Consider the following 26,367-nt stretch of genomic DNA (forward strand, 5'->3'; position numbering starts at 1 on the left):
CCCAGTCTGGGGCCTCGGCCCGGCTTCTGCACGGTGCTCCCAGCGTCCCAGGCGCCACCAGGCTGTAGCCAACCTCGGTGTTTCCTTCCTGTGCCAACGCCAGTGTCAGTCCATGCAGTGGATGGACAGTGGCTGTTTCCACTTTCCCGCTGATACGAGCGAGTCTGGGGCACGCACCCGGGACCGAACTGCGGAGTCCTGCGGTGGCCGCTCCTGGAGCTGAGGGGCGGCCACGTGACTGTCCGAAGCCGCCCAGCCCGTGGCTCTCCCACCTGAGGTCGTGCGAGTTAGATTTCTCGGTGCCCTCGCCAACACTTGCTGCCGCTTGACCCTCCCGGGGGAAAATGCCAGGGGACAGGCGAAAGGCTCCGGCCCCGACATCCCAGCTCTCAGAGCTGTCTCGGGCCCTTCGGCCTCACTCTCCCTCTGCCCCTCTTTCCCCCACCCCGCAGGCCTACGAGAAGCGCTTCCCCACCTGCCCGCAGATCCCCGTCTTCCTGGGCAGCGAGGTTCTGCGCGAGTCCCGTAGCGCCGACGGCGCGGTGCACGTGGTGGAGCGGAGCTGCCGGCTGCGCGTGGACGCCCCGCGCCTGCTGCGGAAGGTGGGCGGCGGGGGCCGGGGCTGGGGCGGGGCGGCCCGTGAGACTCGCGCCCCCATCACGCGCGTCCTCCCCGGCCCTGCCGCTCGCTCGCTGCAGATCGCAGGCGTGGAGCACGTGGTCTTCGTGCAGAGGAACGTGCTGAACTGGAGGGAGCGGTCTCTCCTCATCGAGGCGCACAACGAGACGTTCGCCAGCCGCGTGGTGGTCCAGGAGAACTGCAGCTACACGGTGCGCCGCGTCCACCCGCGCCTGCCGCGTCCACCCGCGCCGCGCACCTGAGCCCTCCCCGCAGCGTCCACCTGTGCCCGCCCCGCCAGTCTCGCCCGTCCACCCGCGCCGCGCACCTGAGCCCTCCCCGCAGCGTCCACCTGCGCCCGCCCAGCCAGCCTCGCCCGTCCACCTGCGCCGCTCACCTGAGCCCTCCCCGCAGCGTCCACCTGCGCCCGCCCCGCCAGCCTCGCCCATCCACCTGCGCCCGCCCCGCCCGCCAGTCTCGCCTGTCCACCCGCGCCGCGCATCTGAGCCCTCCCCGCCAGCCTCGCCCGTCCACTTGCGCCCGCCCCGCCAGCCTTCACTGCGCACCTGAACCCGCTTGGCCAGCTTCGCCTGCCCGCCGGCGCCCCGTCCACCTGCCCTGCGCACCTGCGCCTGCCCCACCAGCCTCGCCCACCCGCCCGCCTGTCCTCTCCGTTAGGGCCTGGGCGCAGAAGCCTCAGGGTGCCCAGTTGAATTTCCGGCTGTTTTTCGCATGTGGTTGTGCTTCAAACCCTGGACTGTGACTCGTTGTTCATCTGAAATTCAGCCCTGAATGGATGTCCTGTGTCTTATCTGCTGAGCCTGCAACTCTGTCTCCCTCTCCCTTTTCCCATCTCTGCTTTCCTTCCTCTTCCCTCGTCTGTGAAATGGATTACTGCGTCGGTTGTGCTGAGGCCTGAGACCAGTCCACCCTACCTGTCCCCTCCTGGTGTACTTGTTACTCTGCGGTGCACAGATGAGCGCCCTGCCAAGCGCCATTGGCCCAGCTGGGGCACCGCCTGTCCATCCCCCGCCCTGGGAGAGCCCCCACCGCGCAGGAGACAGATCAGTGCGCACCCCATAGGCAGGCTGGGAGAGGGGGGAGAGGTGGGATCTCAGTCTCCGGGCCCCTTGGGAGCTGACCGATGGACGAGAGGGGCTGCCCCAGGCAGGGCTGCAGGCACACAGTTCTGGGTGGACACAGCGCTGGTGGACTCGGGTCTGTTTACTGTGGATAGAGCAGCCCGCCCACCTCCTTGCCCAGTGACTCGGGCCAGCGCTTCCTCCTCCCCCAGGCCATGTCCTCCATTTCGGGAGAATTCTGGGATCCTGGGAAGATCCTGTGATGCCATGTGGGTGCGGGCCCCAAGCACTTGGGCCATCTTTTGCTGCTCTACCAGGTGCAGCAGCAGGGAGCTGGACCGGAAGTGGAGCACATGCTGGATCTCACGTGGTGGCTCCGTAGTGGTCACTCCAGCATGGTCACGGACTCTGAGCCTCTGCTCAGCCTTCCCCCATGAAGAGAGCTGCCTAGGTCACCCTCAGGTCCCTGGCACTCTGCCTGGTGCCCCACATACAGCTAGCATCCAGTGGGGCCCCCTGGAAACTGGCCAGGGAGGCACAGGCAGTGGCTGTTTGTACCCCTCCACTGAGGCTGCTGGTGGAATGTGGGTTCCCTGGCCCCAGACAGAAGTGTCCAGGGCCCGGTCCACGGATCTGTATAGTTAATGCACTCCTTGGATGTAGGTTTATTTATTTTTAACAATTTGTTTATTTACTAGAAAGGCAGAATTTGAGAGAGGTCTTCCATCTTCTGGTTCAATCCCCAAATGGCCACAATGGCTGGGGCTGGGCCAGGCCCACGCCAGGAGCCAGGAGCTTCATCCAGGTCTCCCACGTGGGTGCAGGCCCCAAGCACTTGGGCCATCTTCTGCTGCTCTACCAGGTGCAGCAGCAGGGAGCTGGACCGGAAGTGGAACAGCCACCCATATGGGATGCCAGCATTGTAGGCATCAGTTCAACCCCTCTGCCACAGCGCCGACCCCATTCCTGGCAGATTAGATGTTGCCTGCTCCTTTGGTCGGGACTGCCCTGGTTCTGCTGCCCCCTCCGGTGTGGCCCAGGTCACCAGGAGTGCATCAGGGGAGGGTACGTCCCCCCCTGCCATGCCTGTCAAGGCCTTGGCATTGCCTGTGCCTGGATTTCAGGTCCACCCCGAGAATGAAGACTGGACCTGCTTCGAGCAGTGTGCCTCGCTGGACATCCGGTCCTTCTTTGGTTTTGAGAACGCCCTGGAGAAACTGGCCATGAAGCAGTACACCGCCAACGTCACCAGGGTAAGGCTTGGGTTAGGGTTTTGGGAGTCGGGGTTCATCACAGGAGGAGGTGCACAGATCCGCTGTGCCGCCTGACAGCCCAGCCCTCATGATGACCATGGGCAAGATCCCCAGTTTCCTGGGCCGTAGTCTCCTCCCCTGTGTAGTGGGTATTCGAGGGATGACCACGTCAGATGGGGCTGGGGGCTGTGAGCCCTCTGACAGAGGAGGCACGTTCTGCAGTGCCGTCCAGACCTCAGAGCCCTCACCGTGAAATGCAGTTTACCCTCTCTTCTGTTCCACGTGCTGTCAGCAGAACTCCCTACGGGGCTGGGTTTCATCCTGCCTTTTGTACCAAGTCTTGGGAATGGGTGGCTCATTCCACCCATACCAGCCACACCCAGCCAGTTGTCAGGCTGGGCCAGAGCTGGCCGGAGCACCCCTGCGCCTGTGGTGACGCCACTGTCCCACCAGGCTGAAGCGTCTGTGTCTCTCCGCCTTGCAGGGCAAGGAGGTAATCGAACATTACTTGCATGAGCTCATCGCCCAGGGCACCTCTCACATTCCCCGATGGACGCCTGCCCCGGTCTGCGAGCCGGACACCCCCAGCCAGCCTGGCCCGCAAGACCCCGGTACCCAAGAGGCTGGTGGGCCCAGCATTGCCCCGGACCCCGCTCCAGAGACTATGGGTGCTGATGGTAGGTGTTGCAGCCAGGGCCAGCCGGGCAGGCTCATACCCTCGAGGGTGCCATGGTCTGGGAGAGCTGCAGGCCAATACTGCAGGTCCCCTGGGGCAGGCACCGGGGGCTTGGAATGGCTCTGCCTCCTCCCTCCTGGCCCCTTGTCCCCCTGCATTCTGGCCCTGGAGCCAACTGGTTTATTTCTAGATCAGGAATTGAGCCCGCGAGCCTTGGCACTGCCTTCTCTCTGCTTCTGTTACTATTTTTAATGATGTGGCTGGTGCATGGTCACGGCAGGGAAGAATTCAAACTTGGAAAATGCAAGTGAGCGGCAGGTCCCTTCCTCTCCCCGGGTGCCAGTGGTTTGGGTTTCTATTTCCTGAAGCTGGCTAGGTGTAGCAGCACGACAGCATGCCTGTGTATGCACACACATGTGCACATGACGCATGTATGTCTTACACTGAACAGAGAGCACGTACCGGCTCTCTGTGACTCCTTGCACGTTCTCACTCCAACAGCTTTCTGTGTGTATCCATGTTTGTGCCTTTTAATCCTTCCTAGTATGTGGTTGTACCATAGCTAATTTATTCATAAATGATTTTTAATTAGTCTATTTAGGTAGTTCTCGTGGATGAACATGTAGGCTGTTTCAGATTTTAAAAACGTGATACGTCTTTGTGCTCAAGGACTTTTTTTTTCAAATGTTTAGGAGTATGTGCAAGTGTGAAATTCTCAGAATGGAATTGTGGGTCGAAGGTTCCCACCTCGGTTTTGGTAGATATCCCGACAGGCCTCCGAGAGGTTGTCCTAACCAGCACTCCCACCGGGAGGTGTAACTGTGCTCTGGACTCTGCCCTTGTTGACAGTGGTCGGTGGTTGGCTCTTGTCGTGAGCGAGGCAAGCCGAGCTCGCTTCCTGTCTAGAGGCTGCCTGTTCTTTCTCTGCTGACTCCCTGGCCTTGCTTTTGTCCATTTTCCTCCTTGCCCCATTGATTTCTTCTTGGTTTGTGAGAGCTGTTTGTATATTAAGGCATTCAGTCCTTTGTCATAGTTCACGTTTTTATTGATCTGGAAAATGTTCACAATATTTTGCTAGCAGGAGAAAAAAACCCCAGAATTGTGGGAACTGCCCGAGTCCAGTTTTAGCCACGTGTGTGACACGGGTGGCCCTGGATTCAGCTTCTCCTGTGGGCCACTGAGGTGTGGGGACTTGCACGTCTCAGGGACACCTGAGGGACAGCGTGGTGACTAAGGCTGGACCTGGGGCTGTGCACACCGTGTGCCTCGCTGCCTGCAGTGTTCTGCTGCTCTTCGACAGCAGCTCGCTCGCTCGCTCTCCCCCTGCCCCCTCCTGTGCTGTCTGTGGCTCTGGCCCTGGCCTCTCCTGTTCTGCCTAGGCCTTTTCTCCCCAGCCCGCGGGTGGGAGGCAACGTCACGCCCCACCCCCTGTTCTCAGTCACTGGGCCTTTGTGCTGAGCAGTGGACAGGCCCTGGCATCTGCGGGGGCAGGGGGTGCGGAGCTCCTGCCTCCCTTGGCTTTCTCCCCACCCTGCACCGCGCCATCTCCAGTGTCTGCACCTGTGACCCTGAGGCACTGCACGGTCGGGACGGCTCCCTTCTTACCCTACTCCTGCCCTGGCACAGCTGTGGGACCCAGCCCCGGGCTTGCGTTTTCAGGGAGCCACTGTATGCTGTGGCTGGATGTGCAGTGTTCACTTTGTTTTCTTACTGAGCCAGCTGTGCCCGTGGGGCTGCAGCTCTGTGACGTCTGTGCCCAGGGCTGAGACGTCCAGAGGATGCAGGGCCCCATTGTCTGCTGCCCTTGTGGTTAGGAGTCAGGCAGCAGGACTCGGCCAGGGTGGCCTCTGCATGCTGGCAACCCATAGCCCAGTGTGGCTGCATGAGGCGGGACTGCACGGTGGAGTGGTCTAGACAAGATGGCCCAGGTGTCGCTGGGGGCCCAGGCTCTGCACCGAGAGCCTGACACCTGCAAACTGGGGGGATGGGAAAGGAACTGGAATGGACGTCCTGCTGGGTGGCCCCTGTGCACGCGCTCAGTCAGGCTATCCACTCTCTTATCCTCAGGGTCTTTCTCTTTTTTAGGATTTATTTATTTACTTGAAAGGCAGAGACACAGAGAGAGAGATCCTCCATCTGCTGGTTCACTTCTCAGATGGCTGTGAAGGCCAGAGCTGGGCCAGGCTGAAGCCAGGAGCCAGGAGCTCCATCCCGGTCTCCCCCGTGGGTGCAGGGGCCCAAGCACTCGGGCCATCCTCTGCTGCTTTCCCAGGCACATTAGCAGGGAGCTGGTTGGAAGTGGAGCAGCCAGGACTTGAACTGGTGCTCAGACATGGCATGCCACCATCACAGGGGTGGCTTAACCCCTTGGCCTCAGGTGTGTCCTCTCTAAAGTGGGGAGATTGCTGATGCCGATCTCAGGGGCGCTGGGACAGCCCGAGACCAGGCGTGTGGTGAGCATGGGCACTGGGACAGCCCCCCGAGACCAGGCGTGTGGGGAACATGGGTGTTGGGACAGCCCGTGACCAGGCGTGTGGCCAGCATGGGCGCTGGGACAGCCCCCCGAGACCAGGCGTGTGGTGAGCATGGGTGTTGGGACAGCCCGTGACCAGGCGTGTGGCCAGCATGGGCACTGGGACAGCCCCCCGAGACCAGGCGTGTGGGGAACATGGGTGTTGGGACAGCCCCCCTGAGACCAGGCGTGTGGCCAGCATGGGCACTGGGACAGCCCCCCCCCCCGAGACCAGGCGTGTGGTGAGCATGGGCACTGGGACAGCCCCCCCCCCCGAGACCAGGTGTGTGGTCAGCATGGGTGTTGGGACAGCCCCCCTGAGACCAGGCGTGTGGCCAGCATGGGCACTGGGACAGCCCCCCGAGACCAGGCGTGTGGCCAGCATGGGCACTGGGACAGCCCCCCGAGACCAGGCGTGTGGCCAGCATGGGCACTGGGACAGCCCCCCCGAGACCAGGCGTGTGGGGAACATGGGTGCTGGGACAGCCCCCTGAGACCAGGTGTGTGGCCAGCATGGGCGCTGGGACAGCCCGTGACCAGGTGTGTGGTGAGCATGGGTGTTGGGACAGCCCCCCTGAGACCAGGCATGTGGCCAGCATGGGCACTGGGACAGCCCCCCGAGACCAGGCGTGTGGCCAGCATGGGCACTGGGACAGCCCCCCCGAGACCAGGCGTGTGGGGAACATGGGTGCTGGGACAGCCCCCTGAGACCAGGTGTGTGGCCAGCATGGGCACTGGGACAGCCCGTGACCAGGTGTGTGGCCAGCATGGGCGCTGGGACAGCCCCCCGAGACCAGGCGTGTGGGGAACATGGGTGTTGGGACAGCCCCCCTGAGACCAGGCATGTGGCCAGCATGGGCACTGGGACAGCCCCCCGAGACCAGGCGTGTGGCCAGCATGGGCACTGGGACAGCCCCCCGAGACCAGGCGTGTGGCCAGCATGGGCACTGGGACAGCCCCCCCGAGACCAGGCGTGTGGGGAACATGGGTGCTGGGACAGCCCCCTGAGACCAGGTGTGTGGCCAGCATGGGCACTGGGACAGCCCGTGACCAGGTGTGTGGCCAGCATGGGCGCTGGGACAGCCCCCCGAGACCAGGCGTGTGGGGAACATGGGTGTTGGGACAGCCCCCCTGAGACCAGGCATGTGGCCAGCATGGGCACTGGGACAGCCCCCCTGAGACCAGGCGTGTGGCCAGCATGGGCACTGGGACAGCCCCCCGAGACCAGGCGTGTGGTGAGCATGGGTGTTGGGACAGCCCCCCTGAGACCAGGCGTGTGGCCAGCATGGGCACTGGGACAGCCCCCCTGAGACCAGGCGTGTGGCCAGCATGGGCACTGGGACAGCCCCCCGAGACCAGGCGTGTGGGGAACATGGGTGTTGGGACAGCCCCCCTGAGACCAGGTGTGTGGCCAGCATGGGCACTGGGACAGCCCCCCTGAGACCAGGCGTGTGGCCAGCATGGGCACTGGGACAGCCCCCCGAGACCAGGCGTGTGGTGAGCATGGGTGTTGGGACAGCCCCCCTGAGACCAGGCATGTGGCCAGCATGGGCACTGGGACAGCCCCCCTGAGACCAGGCGTGTGGCCAGCATGGGCACTGGGACAGCCCCCCGAGACCAGGCGTGTGGGGAACATGGGTGTTGGGACAGCCCCCTGAGACCAGGTGTGTGGCCAGCATGGGCACTGGGACAGCCCCCCTGAGACCAGGCGTGTGGCCAGCATGGGCACTGGGACAGCCCCCTGTGACCAGGCGTGTGGTGAGCATGGGTGCTGGGACAGCCCGTGACCAGGCGTGTGGCCAGCATGGGTGCTGGGACAGCCCGTGACCAGGTGTGTGGCCAGCATGGGCACTGGGACAGCCCCCCGAGACCAGGCGTGTGGGGAACATGGGTGTTGGGACAGCCCCCCTGAGACCAGGCGTGTGGTCAGCATGGGCACTGGGACAGCCCCCTGTGACCAGGCGTGTGGGGAACATGGGTGTTGGGACAGCCCGTGACCAGGCATGTGGGGAACATGGGCGCTGGGACAGCCCCCTGTGACCAGGCATGTGGGGAACATGGGCGCTGGGACAGCCCCCCGAGACCAGACTTGGGGCCAGCCTCCAAGACCAGGTGTGTGGCCAGCATGAACTGTTCATGATCTTCAGCGCCCATACAGGGAGCCAAGAGAAGTCACAGCCCCTCGTGAGATCCGGGTTTCCCCTGGTGTGCGTTTTTACAGCCAGCCTGGAAAAGGGTTCAAAAAAATGGATCGACTGGGGTCCGCGTGGCTGTTGTCCAGAGAAGGGCCTCAGCCAGGCTCAGAGCCGAGCAGGCTGGAGCCAGGCCAGGGCTCCAGGAAGCGTGCACCGCACGGCAGTCAGGCTATGTGGCCGTGGTCCTGACCCCCCTTCTCCCCCAAGGGCATGAGCTGGACGCCGACCACCTGGAGAGGCGCCTGGGCTGCCTCACCCCCGCGCAGGAGAGCTGCCTGCTCCGGCTGCGGCTCTGGCTGCAGGAGACCCACACCGGCAAGGTGCGTTCGGGCCGCCTCACTCGGGGAGGGCGGGGTGATGCGGCTGTGTTTAAGTATGGAGCACTTCCGGAAGGGTCTGTGTGCTCGCTGGAAGGTTCTGTCTCGTGTCCAGCGTGCCTGACAAGAGGAGTGTGGACAGCAGGGTGTTGTGGCCCTGGTACTGCTGACGGTAGGGCCGGAGGGTTCTGTGTCAGGGACTGTCCTGCACGGCGTGGACGGTCTAATGGTGTCCCCAGCCTCTAGCCACCTGCGGCCAGCCCAGCCCTCCCCAGGGCAGGTTGGCCCCTGGCATCACCGATTGCATTGGGAGCCACTGTCGGGTAGTGCCGTGTGCACAGTTACGCCCACTGTGCTTGCTACTTTAATGATAGTGCTGTGTATAGAAGCCACGCCTACGCTCCTTTCCTGACAGTGCCGTGTGCATGAAGTCATGCCCACGTTCTGATAGTGCCATGTGCAGAAGCCAAGCCACTGCACCGTTCTGGGTAGTGTCGCGTGTAGGAAGCCACTTCTTTAACAATAGTGCCATGTGCACGAAGCCCCACCTGCGTGCCTCTCCTGATAGTACCATGTGACCAGAGCGCCCCCCACCTCCTGATGGGCAGAGTGCAGAAGCCACGCCTGCATCCCCCCCCCCCCCCCCCGCATCATGATAGTGCCGTGTGCAGAGGCTACGCCCATACGCCTCTCCTGACAGTGCCGAGTGCAGAAGCCCACCCACACTCCTCTCCTGGTGGTGCCAAGTGCAGAAGCCCCGCAGGCTCCTGATAGTGCCGAGTGCAAAAGCCCCACCCAAGCTCCTCTCTTGATGGGGCAGAATGCAAAAGCCATGCCCACAAACCTCTCCTGATGGTGCCATGTGCAGAGGCTACGCCCACACTCCTCTCCTGACAGTGCCGAGTGCAGAAGCCCACCCACACTCCTCTCTTGATGGAGCAGAGTGCAAAACCCACGCCCACACTCCTCTCCCGCCACGCCCGCACACCTCTCTCAGGGCCGTGTGCAGAGGCCACGCCCACACTCCGCTCCCGCCACGCCCGCACGCCGCTCTCACAGGGCCGTGTGCAGAGGCCACGCCCACACTCCGCTCCCGCCACACACCTGAGCACCTCTCCCGAGGTCTGAAGCCCCGGGTAGAGTCGTGTGCGACTGCGCACACGTGTGCCTCTGGACGCCCCGTGACCGGACGCACGAGGCGCGTGTGGGTCCGAGCGCGGACTTGGTGCTCGGCTCTGCCGGAGGGCTGCTTGCCCGGCCTGAGCGCCTCCGCCTGCGCCCTCGCTGCTCCGGCGTTCTCGCCTGTACCCACCCGTCCGCGCACAGCTCGGGGCTGCCGGGGGCGGGCACCGCCGGGGCGGCTCTTCCGGGCCTCTGGGAAGCCTCTGTCCCCAGGGAGCCCGCGTGGGTGGTCCACGTGTGCTGCACCCGCCCGATGAGAGCCGCCCTGTGGGGGCCGCCCCTGAGGAGAGGGTGAGGGGCCCCTCAGGTGAGGGCGCCCTGAGGAGAGGGTGGGGGCTCCCTGAGGTGAAGGTGAGGGGCCCCTGAGGAGAGGGTGAGGGGCCCCTGAGGTGGGGGCTCCCTGAGGAGAGGGTGAGGGGCCCCTGAGGTGAGGGACCCCTGAGGAAAGGGCTCCCTGAGGAGAGGGTGAGGGACCCCTGAGGAGAGGGTGAGGGACCCCTGAGGAGAGGGTGAGGGACCCCTGAGGTGGGGGCTCCCTGAGGAGAGGGTGAGGGCTCCCTGAGGTGAGGGACCCCTGAGGAGAGGGCGCCCTGAGGAGAGGGTGAGGGGCCCCTGAGGTGGGGGCTCCCTGAGGAGAGGGTGAGGGGCCCCTGAGGTGAGGGACCCCTGAGGAAAGGGCTCCCTGAGGAGAGGGTGAGGGCGCCCTGAGGAGAGGGTGAGGGACCCCTGAGGTGTGGGCTCCCTGAGGAGAGGGTGAGGGGCCCCTGAGGTGGGGGCTCCCTGAGGAGAGGGTGAGGGACCCCTGAGGTGGGGGCTCCCTGAGGTGAGGGACCCCTGAGGAGAGGGCGCCCTGAGGAGAGGGTGAGGGGCCCCTGAGGTGGGGGCTCCCTGAGGAGAGGGTGAGGGACCCCTGAGGTGGGGGCTCCCTGAGGAGAGGGTGAGGGCTCCCTGAGGTGAGGGACCCCTGAGGAGAGGGCGCCCTGAGGAGAGGGTGAGGGGCCCCTGAGGTGGGGGCTCCCTGAGGAGAGGGTGAGGGGCCCCTGAGGTGAGGGACCCCTGAGGAAAGGGCTCCCTGAGGAGAGGGTGAGGGCGCCCTGAGGAGAGGGTGAGGGACCCCTGAGGTGGGGGCTCCCTGAGGTGAGGGACCCCTGAGGAGAGGGCGCCCTGAGGAGAGGGTGAGGGGCCCCTGAGGTGGGGGCTCCCTGAGGAGAGGGTGAGGGGCCCCTGAGGTGGGGGCTCCCTGAGGAGAGGGTGAGGGGCCCCTGAGGTGGGGGCTCCCTGAGGAGAGGGTGGGGGTCCCTGAGGAGAGGGCGCCCTGAGGAGAGGGTGAGGGGCCCCTGAGGAGAGGGCGCCCTGAGGAGAGGGTGAGGGGCCCCTGAGGTGGGGGCTCCCTGAGGAGAGGGTGAGGGGCCCCTGAGGTGGGGGCTCCCTGAGGAGAGGGTGGGGGTCCCTGAGGAGAGGGCGCCCTGAGGAGAGGGTGAGGGGCCCCTGAGGTGGGGGCTCCCTGAGGAGAGGGTGAGGGGCCCCTGAGGTGGGGGCTCCCTGAGGAGAGGGTGGGGGTCCCTGAGGAGAGGGCGCCCTGAGGAGAGGGTGAGGGGCCCCTGAGGAGAGGGCGCCCTGAGGAGAGGGTGAGGGGCCCCTGAGGTGGGGGCTCCCTGAGGAGAGGGTGAGGGGCCCCTGAGGTGGGGGCTCCCTGAGGTGAGGGACCCCTGAGGAGAGGGCGCCCTGAGGAGAGGGTGAGGGGCCCCTGAGGAGAGGGCGCCCTGAGGAGAGGGTGAGGGGCCCCTGAGGTGGGGGCGCCCTGAGGAGAGGGTGGGGGACCCCTGAGGTGGGGGCTCCCTGAGGAGAGGGTGAGGGGCCCCTGAGGTGGGGGCTCCCTGAGGAGAGGGTGAGGGGCCCCTGAGGTGGGGGCTCCCTGAGGTGAGGGACCCCTGAGGAGAGGGCGCCCTGAGGAGAGGGTGAGGGGCCCCTGAGGAGAGGGCGCCCTGAGGAGAGGGTGAGGGGCCCCTGAGGTGGGGGCGCCCTGAGGAGAGGGTGGGGGACCCCTGAGGTGGGGGCTCCCTGAGGAGAGGGTGAGGGGCCCCTGAGGTGGGGGCTCCCTGAGGAGAGGGTGGGGGTCCCTGAGGAGAGGGCGCCCTGAGGAGAGGGTGGGGGGCCCCTGAGGAGAGGGCGCCCTGAGGAGAGGGTGAGGGGCCCCTGAGGAGAGGGCGCCCTGAGGAGAGGGTGAGGGGCCCCTGAGGTGGGGGCTCCCTGAGGAGAGGGTGAGGGGCCCCTGAGGAGAGGGTGGGGGTCCCTGAGGAGAGGGTGAGGGGCCCCTGAGGTGGGGGCACCCTGAGGAGAGGGTGAGGGGCCCCTGAGGTGAGGGACATCCCTGAGGTGGGGGCTGCCCCCTGAGGTGAGGGCCCCCCCCAAGGTGAGGGTCGCCCACCCAGAGAGTTGACGGCCGCCCTCTGAGGTGAGGGCCCCTGAAGTGACATTGGTCCCTGAGGTGAGGGCCACCCCCTGAGGTGGGGGCTGCTCCCTGAGGTGAGGGTGCTCCCTGAGGTGGGGGCTGCCCCCTGAAGTGACATTGGTCCCTGAGGCGAGGCCCCCTGAGGTGAGGGGGCCTCCTGAGTGAGGGGGCCTCCTAAGGTGAGGGTTGCCCTGTGAGGTGAGGGTCACCGGGTGGGATGGGGCTGCCCCTGAGGTGAGGGCGCTCCCTGAGGTGGGGGCTGCTCTGTGAGTTGACGTTGGCCCCTGAGGTGATGGCCACCCCTGAGGTGGGGGCTGCCCATGGGGGTGCGTTTGATGGCTGGGGGGCCTCATTCCCAAGGGCTGCTGCTGTGCCCCCCTTGCCTCTCAGATCCCCAAGGATGAGCACCTGCTCCGGTTCCTGCGGGCCCGTGACTTCCACCTGGACAAGGCCCGGGAGATGCTGTGCCAGTCCCTGAGCTGGCGGAAGCAGCACCAGGTGGATGTGCTCCTTGAGACCTGGCGGCCCCCTGCCCTCCTGGAGGAGTTTTACGCGGGGGGCTGGCACTACCAGGACGTCGGTGCGTGTCCCCATCTGAGTGCGGAGCACTTTAAGCCACACGCTTCATGCCAACCCTTGATCTGTGGCTCTCGCGGGCTCCTGGGGGTGCATTTGATGGACAGCAAGGCTATGGGGAAGGTGGAGCCCGAGCAGATGGGGGGGGGTCGCCATAAAAAAGGGGGTGTGTCCCCTGGGCAGGCCCGCCTCCTCTGGGTCACTGGGTTGACTGTCCCCTGGCTGTGGCCTCAGCTCCATCCCGACTTCTGTCATCACACAGCCTCCTCTGCCTGTCCCTGTGTGCGCTTCTAAGTACCCAGGTTATTGGGTTCAGGGCCCTCCTTAAGTCTAGTATGGTTTCACCTCGAGATTCTTTTTTTTAAGATTTATTTATTTATTTGAAGACAGAGTTAGAGAGTGGAAGAGAGAGGGAGGGAGGTCTTCCATTGGCTGGTTCACTCCCCAGATGGCTGCAATGGCTGGAGCTGCACTGATCCGAAGCCAGGAGCCAGGAGCTTCTTCCCGGTCTCCCAGGCGGGTGCAGGGGCCCAAGGACTTGGGCCATCTTCCACTTCTTTCCCAGGCCATAGCAGAGAGCTGGATCGGAAGTGGAGCAGCCGGGACTCTAACCGGCGCCCATATGGGATGCCGGCACTGAAGGCGGCGGTTTTACCTGCTGTGCCACACCACCATCCCCTTGAGATTCTTAATAATTACACAAGCAAAGGCTCCAAGTAGGACTGCATTTTAAATTTAAAGAATTTTAAAAACCTATTTATTTGAGAGGTACAGACACAAAGGGAAGACAGATCTCCCATCTGCTGCTCGTTCTCCTCATCCCTGCAATGGCCAGGGATGGGCCAGTGGAAGCCAGGCGCCTGGAACGCCATCCGGGTCTCCCACATGGGTGACAGGGACCCAAGGACTTGGGCCATCTTCCGCTGCTTTCTCAGATGCCTTAGCAGGGAGCTGGGTCGGAAGTGAAGCAGCCAGAACTCGTACGAGCACTCCAGTGTGGGATGCTGGCGTTGAGAGTAGTGGCTTCACCCACTGCACACAAGCTGGCCCCTTTAAAAATTTTAGCTGAGCTGTTTATTTTAGCACAGTTTTGCGTTGATGGTACAGAGTTCCCACAGCCCCCACAGCCCCCACAGCCCCACAGCCCCCACAGCCCCCCCCCCACCGCAGGCCTCCTATGGTGGGGCTGCTTATTCGTTGCCCCGCCTGTCACGCTGAGTGGCGGCAGCCCCTCCTGGAGGCAGCAGGGTGTCTGCGGGTGAACAGGGGCTGGGACTGGGTGTGTCCAGCCTGGCGTCTCGCCTCTGAGAAGGTGAAGGTCTTGACTGCAGCTTTGTCCCCACAATAACGTCCCCTCTCTCTTCTCGGCCCTGCCCCGAAGATGGCCGCCCGCTCTACATCCTGCGCCTGGGCCAGATGGACACCAAGGGCTTGATGAAGGCAGTGGGGGAGGAGGCGTTGCTGCAGCACGTGAGTCAGGCGCCTGGTTGGCCCACGCGGGAGGCCGGAGCGGGCAGCAGACGCCTGCAGCGCTGTCCCTGCCTTCCAGGTTCTTTCCATCAACGAGGAAGCTCAGAAGCGATGTGAAAGGAACAGCAGACAGCTCGGCCGGCCCATCAGGCAAGGGCCTGGCTGGGGGCACGCTGCCGAGGGCACTCACGGTGGGGCCTCGCCCACTCTGCCAGGGCTCTGGTGAGAGACCTCACTGAGGTCCTCATCCCAGCTGCTCAGTGGCCGAGCTGGACTTGAATCAGGCCCTGTCCTGCCCTGCCCTTTCTCCTGCTGCCCGGCCTCCTGGACGGGGCTTTTGGGCCCAGCTCTCGGCCCAAGTCCTACCTGACTCAGTTTGCCAGCACAGCCCAACACCCCATCCCTCTCTGCCACCTCCGGTTGCTATTTGCGAGTTGTTTTCACAACCAGGACTTAAGCTGGTGTCACTCCCAAAGGCAGGGAGCCTCTCCGAGCTGCAGCTTCCCTCCTCTGTAGACTGGGTTTATTTTTAAAATGGATTATTCAAGACAACAACTGTTAAGCAGTAAGGACCCATTTGTAGCACTCACTGTGTGGCTGTCCCCAAAGCTCCTGATCTTTGTGGAAATTCAGTTCCTTTGCCAATCAGCATGCAATGGAATTCACCCTAGGTGTCCCAAATTGGGGGGGGGGGGGTCATGAAAGGTCTCCTAGCTGGGGTCCATGTAGGGTAGGGGGACATGTCCCAGAGCGAGAGGCCCCCTAGGGTGCAGCCATGCAGCAAGACAGCTGTTTTTCCAAGGAATTCGTCCTCATGGAACAGAGGCACAGAGAGGTTAACAACTTGGCCAAGGCCACGCAGCAAGTGTGGATTTGAGACCCTTGCTGCCTTACTGTGGGAGTGAGAGCTGTTGGCACCTGGACTCTATGGAGTCATTGGCATCTCTTCGGCAAGTCATGGCAATGCCTGGGTGTGTGTTGTGTGCCTGTCCCAGCAGAGTATGATGTCGACCACCTCAGTTAATCCCAGTGCCCAGGCTTGAGGGAGGTGAGAGTGTCACTACCATGGCCGCTGGCTCGTGCACACAGCTCCCAGGGGTGGAAGTGAGACTTGAATTTCCGGGCTTAGCAGGTGGTCTTAGACAGAAGAGAGTCCTGTGTCTGGTGGCTCTGCCTGCAGCCCTGCCTCCCAGATTCTCCCCGTGTATCTCTGTTCCTGGGCACAGTGCCTGGGCCCTGGAGGTGGCAGAGCCAGGTGGAGCCAGGGCCATGTCTGCCACAGCTCCTGGACCTGCCTGCTGGATCTGGATGGGCTCAACATGCGGCACCTGTGGCGGCCGGGCGTGAAGGCGCTGCTGCGCATGATTGAGGTGGTGGAGGCCAACTACCCTGAGACCCTGGGCCGGCTGCTCATCGTGCGCGCGCCCCGCGTCTTCCCTGTGCTCTGGACGCTGGTGAGAGCAAGATTCGGCCCCTCCCGGGGAGGCCAAGATGGACAGGGCGGGGGTGGTCCCTCTGCAAACTGCCCTGCCCTGCCCCACCCCAAGGCCCCATTCTGTTTCCTTCAAGCAGCAGCTTTGCTGAGGTGAAACTCAGGTGGCCTGAGGTTGGCCCTCGTGCTGCACAGAACGCAACAGCGTTCAGGCTGCTCACAGTGCTACATGGCTGTCTGCTTCCAGAATGTTCTCATCACCCCCAGAAGACACCCATAGCATTAGCAGCCTCCTCTCCCCTTTCCCCCAAGCTGCCTCTGTCTCTGCGGATTTGCCTGTAGCTTTCCTCCCTCTGGGTGGCACTGGGTGGCAGAGCTGCACTTTGTGTAGCTCTTGTCCTGGTCCTTTGCCGTAAGAGCCACACTCAGGATTGAGCAGGGGGCCTCACAGGTGCCACCCCCAGGTCTCAGTGTCTTTGCTGCATTGGCTGGTCCCTGCTGTGCTGAGTACCTCGGTCATTTCTCCCCTTAGACACTCACAACTATTTCCTTTGTGAGCTCCAGTGCTGGTCCTGGGGCTTCCTTGGGAGATGGGGGTGACACACAGCTTAAAGCCCAGTGCTAAAATACATCCCCTCTGGGGTAAACAGAGTGTTACATCTATCATTTATTTGTCTTTCAGTCTATCTATCTATCTATCTGTGTGTCTGTTTATTATTCTACGTGATTGTCTATCCATCTATGGATGTATCTATATATCTGTTCTTCTATCTCTTTGTGTCTGTGTATTTATACATATATATATGTATATAGCCATCCATCCATCCATCCATCCATCCATGTATGTGTACATATACAATATATACAAAAAAAGGTCTTCAAAAATTCATGGAAAATGCATATCATGAAAAAATTATGCATGGATTGCAGAATTTTTTGCACCAAAATAAACTGTCTTTTAATTCCATTTCCCATAAACTTTTTGGAGCACCCCTTTGTCACAGCAGCACACACAGTGGAATATTATTTGGCCTGAAAAAAAGGAGTGAAGCCCTGACACTCGCTACAATGTGGGTCAACCCGTAGGACATGGCTTCTTTCAGGAAGTGTCCAGAATATGTAAATGCAGAGACAGAGTGCAGACTGGTGCCTCACGCTCCACTATGCAGTTGGTCTGATGGGAGACATGTCCCCCGGCACCCACCTTCCTTTCCAGATCAGCCCCTTCATCAACGAGAACACCAGGCGCAAGTTCCTCATCTACAGTGGCCGCGACTACCAGGGACCCGGCGGCCTGGTCGACTACCTGGACAGAGACGTGATCCCCGACTTCCTCGGGGGGGAGAGCCTGGTGAGGGTCTGGGTGTCACCTGCGTGCTCACCCCTGAGGAGACCGCCCCAGAGCCTGGTGGCACCTATCTGCAGTGGGCCCTGACCGTGGATCTTCCCAACATAGACAGAAGTTTTCAGAACCCCAAAGATCAGGGCAATCCAAGGCTTCCCAGTCCTGAATTCCCATCTAAGTGTGGTTGGGGTTCACCTACTCACCCTGTGGACTCTGTGGACTCTCTGGCCCCACAGGACTGAGTCCCACAGCCACCCGGCCTGGGACAATCAGGCCATGGCTCCAGGGTAAGGCAGTGTTCAGACCCCTGTGACCGCCTCCCCCAAAGTGGACATGGCAGGCAGGGCCGGCCTGAGGCGCTACATTCCTCTCCCACGTGGCCACTATCTCGAGAGCACCTGTGGTGGAACAGAAGCACCCTGGGGGGCTGGCTTGGTTTCAGGGTAGAAGAAGCCTTTTGTGGGTGCCAGGCTTGCTGCTGCCCCATTCAGGAGAGTGATTGATTTTTAGAGAATGGCCGCAGATTTGCGAGGGACTGAGCCAGGGCTCGAGTGGTCAGTTCTAGTTGCCTTTGGCCATAAAAGTGGGGGGGTTAATTTTTGGTGATGGCCGAGGGTCCTCCGAGTCCTTTGATTTGGGGACTCTGAGGTTGGGTCAGCAACTGTGGTGTGGAAGGAGCCCAGTCCTAGGTGTCAGCCCAGTGCTGTTGTGAGGAACATGAGCCCGACAGACAGTGGTGTATGCCATCTAAGCCACTTCCTGCTGTGTGGTGCTGGGCAAGGCCTGGCTTCTCAGCCTGTTTCCCTGCTCTGTGAAGTGGGAAGAGTAGGCCTCACGGCAGCAGGGGCTTCAGTGGGCAGTGGGGTTCATTGGGGAAGTGGGGGTTCATCAGGGCCGTGTGGGGTTCATTGGGGCAGTGGGGGGTTCATTGGGGCTATGGGGGTTCATTGGGGAAGTGGGGGTTCATCAGGGCCGTGTGGGGTTCATTGGGGCAGTGGGGGGTTCATTGGGGCTATGGGGGTTCATTGGGGAAGTGGGGGTTCATTGGGCAGTGGGGGTTCATTGGGGCAGTGGGGGTTCATTGGGGCAGTGGGGATTCATTCAAGCTATGGGGGTTCATTGGGGCAGTGGGGGTTCATTGCGGGCATTAGGAGTTCATTTGGGACAGTGGGGTTTACTGGGGCAGTGGGGGTTCATCAGGGCAGTGTGGGGTTCATTGGGGAGGTGGGGGTTCATTGGGGAAGTGGAGGTTCATTCAGGCTATGGGGATTTATTGGGGCAGTGGGGGTTCATCAGGGCAGTGTGGGATTCATTGGGAAAGTGGGGGTTCACTGGGGACGTGGGGGTTCATTGGGGACGTGGGAGGTTCAGTTGGGCTGTTGCCTGAGGCGGCCGCCCAGCTCAGTACGGGGGGCTGGGCTTTCAGAGCACCCTGTGTGGGTGCTGACTGGCCACTCTCCATCTTTCACCCCCAGTGCAATGTCCCTGAAGGAGGCCTGGTCCCCAAGTCCCTCTACCTGACGGAGCAGGAGCACACGGAGCAGCTGCGGCAGTGGAGTGAGACCTACCATTCAGCCAGTGTGCTCCGCGGGGCCCCTCACGAGGTGCAGGCCCGGCCTGAGGGTCCTTGGGGGCTGAGAGCCAGCTTAGGTCAGCCCGAGGCAGGGTTGTGGTGCCAGCAACTTGCTACCAGGGAAGCCTGGGAGGAGGGCAGCAGGTGGCACAGGTGTGGGGAAGGCTCTGGACCAAGAAGCAGGCTGGGCATGCCCACCAGCCACCCCCCTGCAGGAGGTTCACAGGGAGGTGGGTCCAATGCCTTGAGCAGTTCTCAGGGGGCTGCTGGGAGCCCTAGGAGCCCCACCCCCGGTGTGGAAGGAGCGTGTTTCCGTGGGCAGCTACAGCCCTGCTGTGCCGTCTGCACACTCCCAGCTCCTCCTTTCAGCTCAGTCTCCCTTGGCAGGTGGCGGTGGAGATTCCAGAAGGGGAGTCGGTCATTACCTGGGACTTCGACGTCCTGCGAGGGGACTTGGTGTTCAGTTTGTACCACGCCAAGCAGATGCCCACACCAGCCCCCTGGGAGCCTGGGACCAGGGCCGGCGGGCCATTGATCAACAGGAGCTGGGTCCTGGGCACAGATTACAGCCGTGTGCAGGCGCCCCTCCTCTGCCGGGAGGGAGAGAGCATCCAGGTGGGATTCCCTGAGGCACTGATGCACACATCCCCTCGTTCTGTGCCGGGCCTCTGGGACACAGCAGAGGAGAAGCTGGACATGGTCCTGGCTTCAAGGCCTCTGCAGAACAAATCCCCACCCCAGGTGGCTTCCAACAGCAGGGTTTGTCTCTCAGCTCAGGGGCCCCAAACCTGCAATGAAGGCGCCCCGCTCCCTCGGAAAGCTCCGAGGAAGAACCCATTCCTCGCCTGTCTCCTTGTTGGCACCTCCTGGAGATCCCTAGGGCTCCGTGGCTGGTAGTCAAAGGGCTCTAGCTCTGCCCTGTCCTCACACGGCTGCCTCTGTGCCCTTCTGTGGGTGTCCCTCCCCTCCCTCTGATATGGGCACTGTCCTGTATTGGGGACTGCCCGAAGCCTTAGCTGCAAAGACTCTGCAAGTAAGGTCACCCCTGAAGTTCCAGATGGACAGCACCCTGAGGGACACTCGCTCTGGGAGTTTTGCAGTCAGTTCTCTGCAGGCGGGGTTCTGTCCGACAGTGGGGGCATGGCAGGAAGTTTAAGTAGAAGGGGAGGTACTGAGGTCCTGAGGTCTGTGGACAGATGAGTGGCCCCGAGTCTCCTGGCACACTTGTCAGTTGCCAGGCCCACTCCAGGTGAGCTGGCTTCAAAGCTGTGAGCATGGACCTAGGAGCCAGCTTCCTCCTCATCTAGTGATTTCCGCTACACACACTGGTCTCAGAGCTGAGCCAGCAGAGCAGCTGCAGGGCTGGGGACAGAACTGGGGTGTGGAACTGTGATAGGAACAGCCCTGCCCCTGCTGGCTCCCTTACTCTCCACAAGGCCAGTGCTGCAGGTGGAAATCACCCCCTGGCCCCAGAGCCCTGGCCAGCCCTACAGATCTCCCTGAAGGTTCCACGGGAGACCATCCAAGGCTGTCTTGCATGCCACATAGCAGCCCTGCTCCCCATGGGACACCTCAGTCCCTCCTCAGGGTTGCTCTTATAAGAGCCAACACTTCCTTGCCCTCCCTCTCCTCCATACCCTCCCTGACACCCTGTGAGTCCTGCCATCCTCCTATGTCCTGTTTGCAGGCCCCATACTGCAGAACAAAAGCCCCACAGGATCCAGGTGTTAGGAGGCCATGGTCCCAGGGACATAGAGGTAGCAGCACTGATGGCTTTGAGGCCCTAGAGGATGGTTTGCTGGGAGTTGTAGAAGGTCCAGGCCTGGCGACAGGAAGCCCACGGAGGCTCAGTCCCCTCAGCCTGACCCCAGGAGGTCTCAGTACACAGGTGCTGTGTTCCAGGGCTCTCACGTGACACGGTGGCCGGGGGTCTACCTGCTCCAGTGGCAAGTGCACAACGCCCCCTGTGGCACAGCCTGCAACCTCCCGGGAGTGGATGCTGCCCTGACCGCCCTGCATAGCCCTGGCCCCAGGTGCAAGCTCCTCTACTACTACGAGGTGCTCGCGTCCGAGGACTTCAGGTAGGGAGGCCCAGGGCTCCCCTCAGGGAGTGGCCACCACCACCTCTGGGCCTCGCTGCCTCCTGGCATGGGTGCTGGGAACGGTGACCACTGGAGGATCACATGGGCTCCTGGGCTGTGGCCCTGCCTGCTGTGTTGGCTTCTCTGGGGGTGGGGTCTGACACGGACACTGCTAGAACCTTCCAGTGATTCAGATGAGCCCTTGGGGAGAAAGTGGGTGGCCCCCATGTCTCCACCCCCAACTGCAGCAGTAGCCCAACACCTGGCCTGATGGGGGGAGATGGGAGTCCCTGGTTTGGATCCACAGGGAATATTCTAGAATAGCCATTGCTGTCAAAGAGAGCAAAGTGTGGTGGGTGACATGCAAGGCTTACCTGCTGCTGTGTGACCTTGGGCAAGTTTCACCTCTTTGAGCCTGGGATGTCCCGTCTGTTAAACAGGAGCCACTGGAACCCCTGCCTTGTAGCGTTGTGGTGAGGGTGCATTGGTTGGGGGCTGCCCACTGCCACCTGGGTATACAGTAGGAGCTCAATAACAGAAGTGAAGCAGGGGCTCTGGAGGCAGAGTTTCATCATTTAGAGATGAATGGGATTTTGCATCCTGCTTTGTGACAAGTCCCTGTTTTCATCTGAAAACAGTGCTTATGTTCCTTTTTTTTTTTTAAGTTTGCTTTTATTTGAAAGAGTTACACAGAGAGAGGGACAGAGGTCTTCCATTTGCTGGTTCACTCCCCAGATGGCTGCAACAGCTGGGGCTGGGCCAAGGGCAAAGCCAGTAGCCAGGAGCTTCATCTTGGTCTCCCATGTGGGTGGCAGTGGCCCAAGCACTTGGGCCACCTTCCAGTGCTTTTCTCAGGCCATCAGTAGGGAGCTGGATTGGAAGTGGAGCAGCTGGGATGCCAACCAGTGCCAATATGGGATGCCAGTGTCACAGGCAGTGGCTTTACCAGCTGTGCCACAGTGCCGGTCCCGGTGCTCGAGTTCTTCACTGTGGGATTGAATTGAGGTTCCAGGGGGTGCCGGATCTGGATCCCGAGTCCCAGGTGGAGCTCCAAGCACTGTGGGGCACGTGTGGCCTGGTGTGGACAGTACTGGGCCTTGCAGCTTGCCACACCTAGGAGCCGCTCTGCCGGAGGGATGATTTGGCCCTGGTCCTCCACGTGGGGTAGTGGCTCAGTGCCTGGGGGGCCTCTGAGGAATGGACAGGGGCATCTGAGGGCTGTTGTGCAGGGAGGGCAGCTTTGAGGCAGGACAGGCAGAGGCCAGAAGGGTGGGCTGGGTGCTGGGAGCCAGCCTGTCTGGCCTGCTCAGCGGGGAGACTTGCTATGCTGTCCTGCAGCGGCCTCCTGAGAAAACCAGTTCAAGGATGATTTTTTTGGTCCCTGTCAGTGGGCAGGCACTGGGCCAAGCAGCAGGGCATGTGATACACTGTGTGTGATCATGAGCAGTGATGGGCACAATGAGGGTCCAGCCTGGGACCAAGGCCCCGCAGCCCAGAGGTGCGGGAGGCCTGGCACAGAGCACAGGGGCCTGGCCTCGTGTGGGGCTGGGGGTCTCTAGGAAGTGACTGGGCTGTGTGCACCATTCACCCAGGGATCTTGCTAACCTGCACTCTGTGACTCCGCAGCCCTGGGGGCCGTGCCTGGGATTCTGGGCTCTGACGAGGCCCACACACTGTGCTGTCCAGCAGAGGTAGCTGCTGGCCACCTGTGGCCATGTGCAGCGGTGAGCGGAATGAGCGCACAAGGACAGTGCAGTTGCTCATGTACACCAGCCACATGTGGGTGCTCCACAGCCTCCGTGGCCAGGGCTGACACAGAGAGTCTGGCACAAAGTTCTGGGGCTGGCACTGCTCTGAGGTTTGCAGCAGGAATCACCCAGGCAGTGGGGGCTGGGAGGGGAGCTTGGCACCTGCAGAGGCAGGGTCGGAGGAGCTGGGAGGAGGCCCTGTTTGCTTGCTGAGAGCGAGGGGAGTGAGGATGAGACTGGGACTTCTGGGCCATGCTAGGGAAGGGAGGCCCTGATTGGGTGGTGCCTAGCCGGGCTCTGTGTGGGGAACTGGGAGTGAGGAGAAGGGGGTGTACATTGCCACTGGCTATGGGGACCCAGCCCTGGGCCTCACAGCACCAACAGCTTTCCCCCTGCCTGTGGGCCCCCGGCCGGGTCACCCCCGGAATCTCATGTGTGCCACGCCCTCCTGCCCAGGGGCTCCATTTCCAGCCTGGAATCCTGCACCAGCGGCTTCTCCCAGCTCAGTGCCGCCACCTGCTCCTCCTCCTCCGGCCAGTCCCACAGCAGCTCCCTGGTCTCCAGATAGCTGGGGGCTGCGGCTCACCTCTCCAGTCCAGAAGTCTCCGGGACGAGAAGCCAGCCTGCCACCAGGGCTGGAGCCCTGGGCCAAGACACTGCCTGCCATAGGGGTACGGCACGGGCGGCAAGGACCCTGCTCCCGGCCCCTGTGCAATGCGAGCTTCCCACAGGGAAAGGCCAAGATGTGTCGATCGGCCACCTTTAGGGCTCCCCGGGTCTGGGCTCAGGCCTGACTCTATTTCTCCAGGTCAGCTTCCTTCTCAGAGGACTTGCTGGCTGCCAATGGGAACCTCTCTCTCCCAACGGTTCCAATCTAGCTCCCAGAATAGCCTCTTGGCAGGATCACGCCCCCACACACACTCACCAATCTGTCGCCAAGGGGAAAGGAAGACAGAGCAAGACCAGCGGGTGAGGAGATGCCGAGTTGGGAGGCCTGGGTGCGGGTCCAGCCTTGTTCTCTCTTGCACCTGGTGAGAGAGGCAGGGCCAGGAGCCCCAAGCCTGTCACCAGGGCTCCCGGACTCTAAGGCCGAGATCTGAGGGAGGCTCTGATGGGCCCTGCACAGCCACACGCCCACTCCCTGGCCATCTGGACCCAGGAGCCGGCGTGCGATCAGCGTTCCCTCCACGGCCGGGGGAGCTGGGCAGCAGCACCCGCTGACACCCATGATGGCATCCGCTCTGGTTCTCTTCCCGCGTGGAGGTCCCTGGAACCCCCCCGTGTGGCATCATCAGTAGCCGTTTTGCTGTGGGAGTCTTGGAGTGAAAAGCGACCCCTGCAAGGGGCTGCCTCACACTTGGCTTCGCATACCCAGCCCCCGGCTCGGGCTTCTTTCCCCATCTACCTGTTCATCCGGCCAGGACGACCCAGAACAACGTGACTGGTGGTGGTAGGAGCCTGCGTTTCACAGTGAGATCAGCGTTCAAGCCCCATCCTTCTGTCCACTAGCAGTGGAGCCTCGAGCGTGGAACTCAACCCATGCCTCAGTTTCCTCTTCTATGAAATGGGGACAGCAGTGCCTACCTCACTGGGGTGAGTGCCCAGCGTACACAAAAAGTGCTCAATAAACGTGGTGGTGGTTCCAGTCACGTAGTGTGGCTCACCCAGGAACCCGCCTTCCCCCGGGATGCGGGGCTCCGAGTACCCAGAGCACAGTGGCAGCGGGTACTGAGCTGGGTGCTTGCATTTCCTGTGCAAATCCACTCATGTGAAAGAGCGTCTTTCTGGGCAGTATTTGCCCCGGCCGGAGCTTGAAACGAGGGCCGTGTGCGGTTGTTTATTTTCTTCCTGGCCTGCCTTCTGTGCAACGCCCTGCCTCCCTGGGAGATGGACTGTTCCAGGAGACCCCAACTCTCCAACACAGCCTGTGCGGTCACCTGTCTGCCCGACCCATGCCCCAGCCAGAGGCATTAAACCTGTCAGACCTCGTCCATTTCTGTGGTCAGTGTCCCAAGGCCTGGAGGTCTCCCTGGGCTTGGTCAGAAACTTCCTAAGCCGGAAGAGCATTCTCCAGGGGGCGATGTCACCCCCCTCAGGGGCTGCCTGTTCCATGCACAGGGTGCAGGTGGTGGGACTGGCTTCCCACAGCCCCCACGGCCGGAGTTTTAAACCACGGTGGTTTATCCTCTCACACCCTGGAGGCCAGAAGTCCGGAATCAGCATGCGCAGGGCCGGGCTCCGTCTGCGGGATCCTTCCCGGCAGCTCCAGGCGCCCCTTGGCTGGTAGCCACGTCGCTGCAGTCTCAGGGTTCCATTTCCACAAGCTTCCCCCACTGCGAGTCTCCTCTGACCGGGACCCACTCACCGTAAACCCAGCGTGCTGGCATCCTGAGCTCGTACTTCCTAAGAAGGCCGTGTTCTGGGGTTCTGAGGGGATGTGAGTTTTGGGGGGACATTACTTAACCCATTCCATGTGCACACAGTAGGAGACACACAGGGTGTCAGCGACCACTTGCCAGGGCCAATTGGAATCGGAATCTTGGGGGTGGCCTCCTGGAGTCCACCTGCCAGGTGTCCAGGTGGCAGTGAGCGCCCTACAGGCCATTTTTCCTACTTCTGGGAACCTGGTGCCCTGAAGCTCCAGGTCCAAGGACAGCCAAGTCCTGACGCCACAGGGTGTGAGGGACCAGGGCCAGGGCACTGCGGCCCCCCGGGAGCTCTCTCGGCACACGGAGCAGGGTGCTGGCTGCCACACAGGTCTGGGGCCTCTGAGGCCCCCGCAGTTGGAACCAGAGGCCAGCAGGTATGGCTCCTGTGTGTGGTGGCATTGGGGCGACCATCCCACCCAGCTTCTGGGTCTTCCACCCAGCCCTGCCTTCCACATCTGATCCCACTGGGGAGACGGCCCCCTCCCACCCCCACACCATGTATTCACTTGTGCACCGTGGGTTTCTCCTGAGGCGGGGCCGAGAAGGAACAGCCCTGGGGAGGAAGACAATTCCTGAGCGGGCGAGGGCAGGGCCAGGCCTGCATTGGGGTCCCTGTTGACGTCTGTCTGGGCCGTGGTGCCTCCCTGGAGGCCTCCTGAGGCCTGCGCCAGAGAGGGCAAACACGCCCAGGGCTCCCTTGTGGCCCATTTCCTCCTCCTGGGTGCAGACGACCTGGAGGAGTGACGCTGGCAGCTGCAGAAGCCTTTGAGCAGGGCCTGGAAGGCAGGAGCTGGGCGTGGCTCCCAGGGAGGCCATTTCCCCTCCTGTCCCTTCAGTGCCCACCTGTCGACCCCAATGCCAGAACCCCACACAGAGCCCCAGCAGCTGGCCGTGCCACCTCAGTGACTGCCCCCTGCATGGAATGCTCGGGTCTCGAGGCCAGGCTGCGGGTACTTCCAGTCCACAGACTGTGCCTATGCTGGGGTCCAGATCACTACCAGGACAGGGAGGGGCCCTGGCACTGCCACAACCATGCATATCCCTGACGGGCTCACCTGCACTTGGCTCTTGTGTATTTGTATCATTAGTGTCCTCACCACAACCAAAATTAGGTACTGGAATCTCACACCCCCAGACCCCTGGCAGACTGCTTCAAGCAAACACTGGGGCTTGATGCAGCTGAATCCAGGGGCCTGACCCACGTCCTCACTCCAGCTCCTCCATGCTGACTCTATCCACGTCTCTCCATCTTCACGCTGGAGGAGAGCTGATGCGCCCCCCACCCCAGTGGTCCACACCATGGAAGCCCACAGTCCCAGCAGTCCTCTCTTACCTCTGCTTTCCGCACAGTTTCCAGAGTGGGCTGTGACGGCTGTCCCCGGACTGAGGCCTGCCCCAGTCTGAGCCCCGCCCCCAGCCCATTCTC

The 26,367-nt window shown here is 62.2% G+C and overlaps 1 protein-coding gene across 1 annotated transcript in view; it reads left to right on the forward strand.

Moving 5' to 3' along the window:
- SEC14L5 (SEC14 like lipid binding 5) overlaps nucleotides 1–23,234 on the forward strand; it is a 39,713-nt gene extending 16,479 nt beyond the window's left edge. Inside the window, exons 2-15 of the mRNA XM_062180163.1 lie at nucleotides 453–602; nucleotides 699–830; nucleotides 2,825–2,953; nucleotides 3,438–3,630; nucleotides 8,544–8,656; nucleotides 12,678–12,867; nucleotides 14,245–14,333; nucleotides 14,413–14,483; nucleotides 15,616–15,787; nucleotides 16,982–17,116; nucleotides 18,586–18,714; nucleotides 19,071–19,298; nucleotides 20,586–20,764; nucleotides 22,969–23,234. Coding sequence (XP_062036147.1) covers nucleotides 453–602; nucleotides 699–830; nucleotides 2,825–2,953; nucleotides 3,438–3,630; nucleotides 8,544–8,656; nucleotides 12,678–12,867; nucleotides 14,245–14,333; nucleotides 14,413–14,483; nucleotides 15,616–15,787; nucleotides 16,982–17,116; nucleotides 18,586–18,714; nucleotides 19,071–19,298; nucleotides 20,586–20,764; nucleotides 22,969–23,080 — 2,022 coding nt within the window. The 3' untranslated portion in view covers nucleotides 23,081–23,234. The remainder of the gene's footprint in view (nucleotides 1–452; nucleotides 603–698; nucleotides 831–2,824; nucleotides 2,954–3,437; nucleotides 3,631–8,543; nucleotides 8,657–12,677; nucleotides 12,868–14,244; nucleotides 14,334–14,412; nucleotides 14,484–15,615; nucleotides 15,788–16,981; nucleotides 17,117–18,585; nucleotides 18,715–19,070; nucleotides 19,299–20,585; nucleotides 20,765–22,968) is intronic.
- The last annotated feature ends 3,133 nt before the right edge of the window (nucleotides 23,235–26,367 follow it).

Source organism: Lepus europaeus, chromosome 21, assembly GCF_033115175.1.
Source record: "Lepus europaeus isolate LE1 chromosome 21, mLepTim1.pri, whole genome shotgun sequence".
In the NCBI taxonomy this organism is placed as follows: Eukaryota; Metazoa; Chordata; class Mammalia; order Lagomorpha; family Leporidae; genus Lepus; species Lepus europaeus.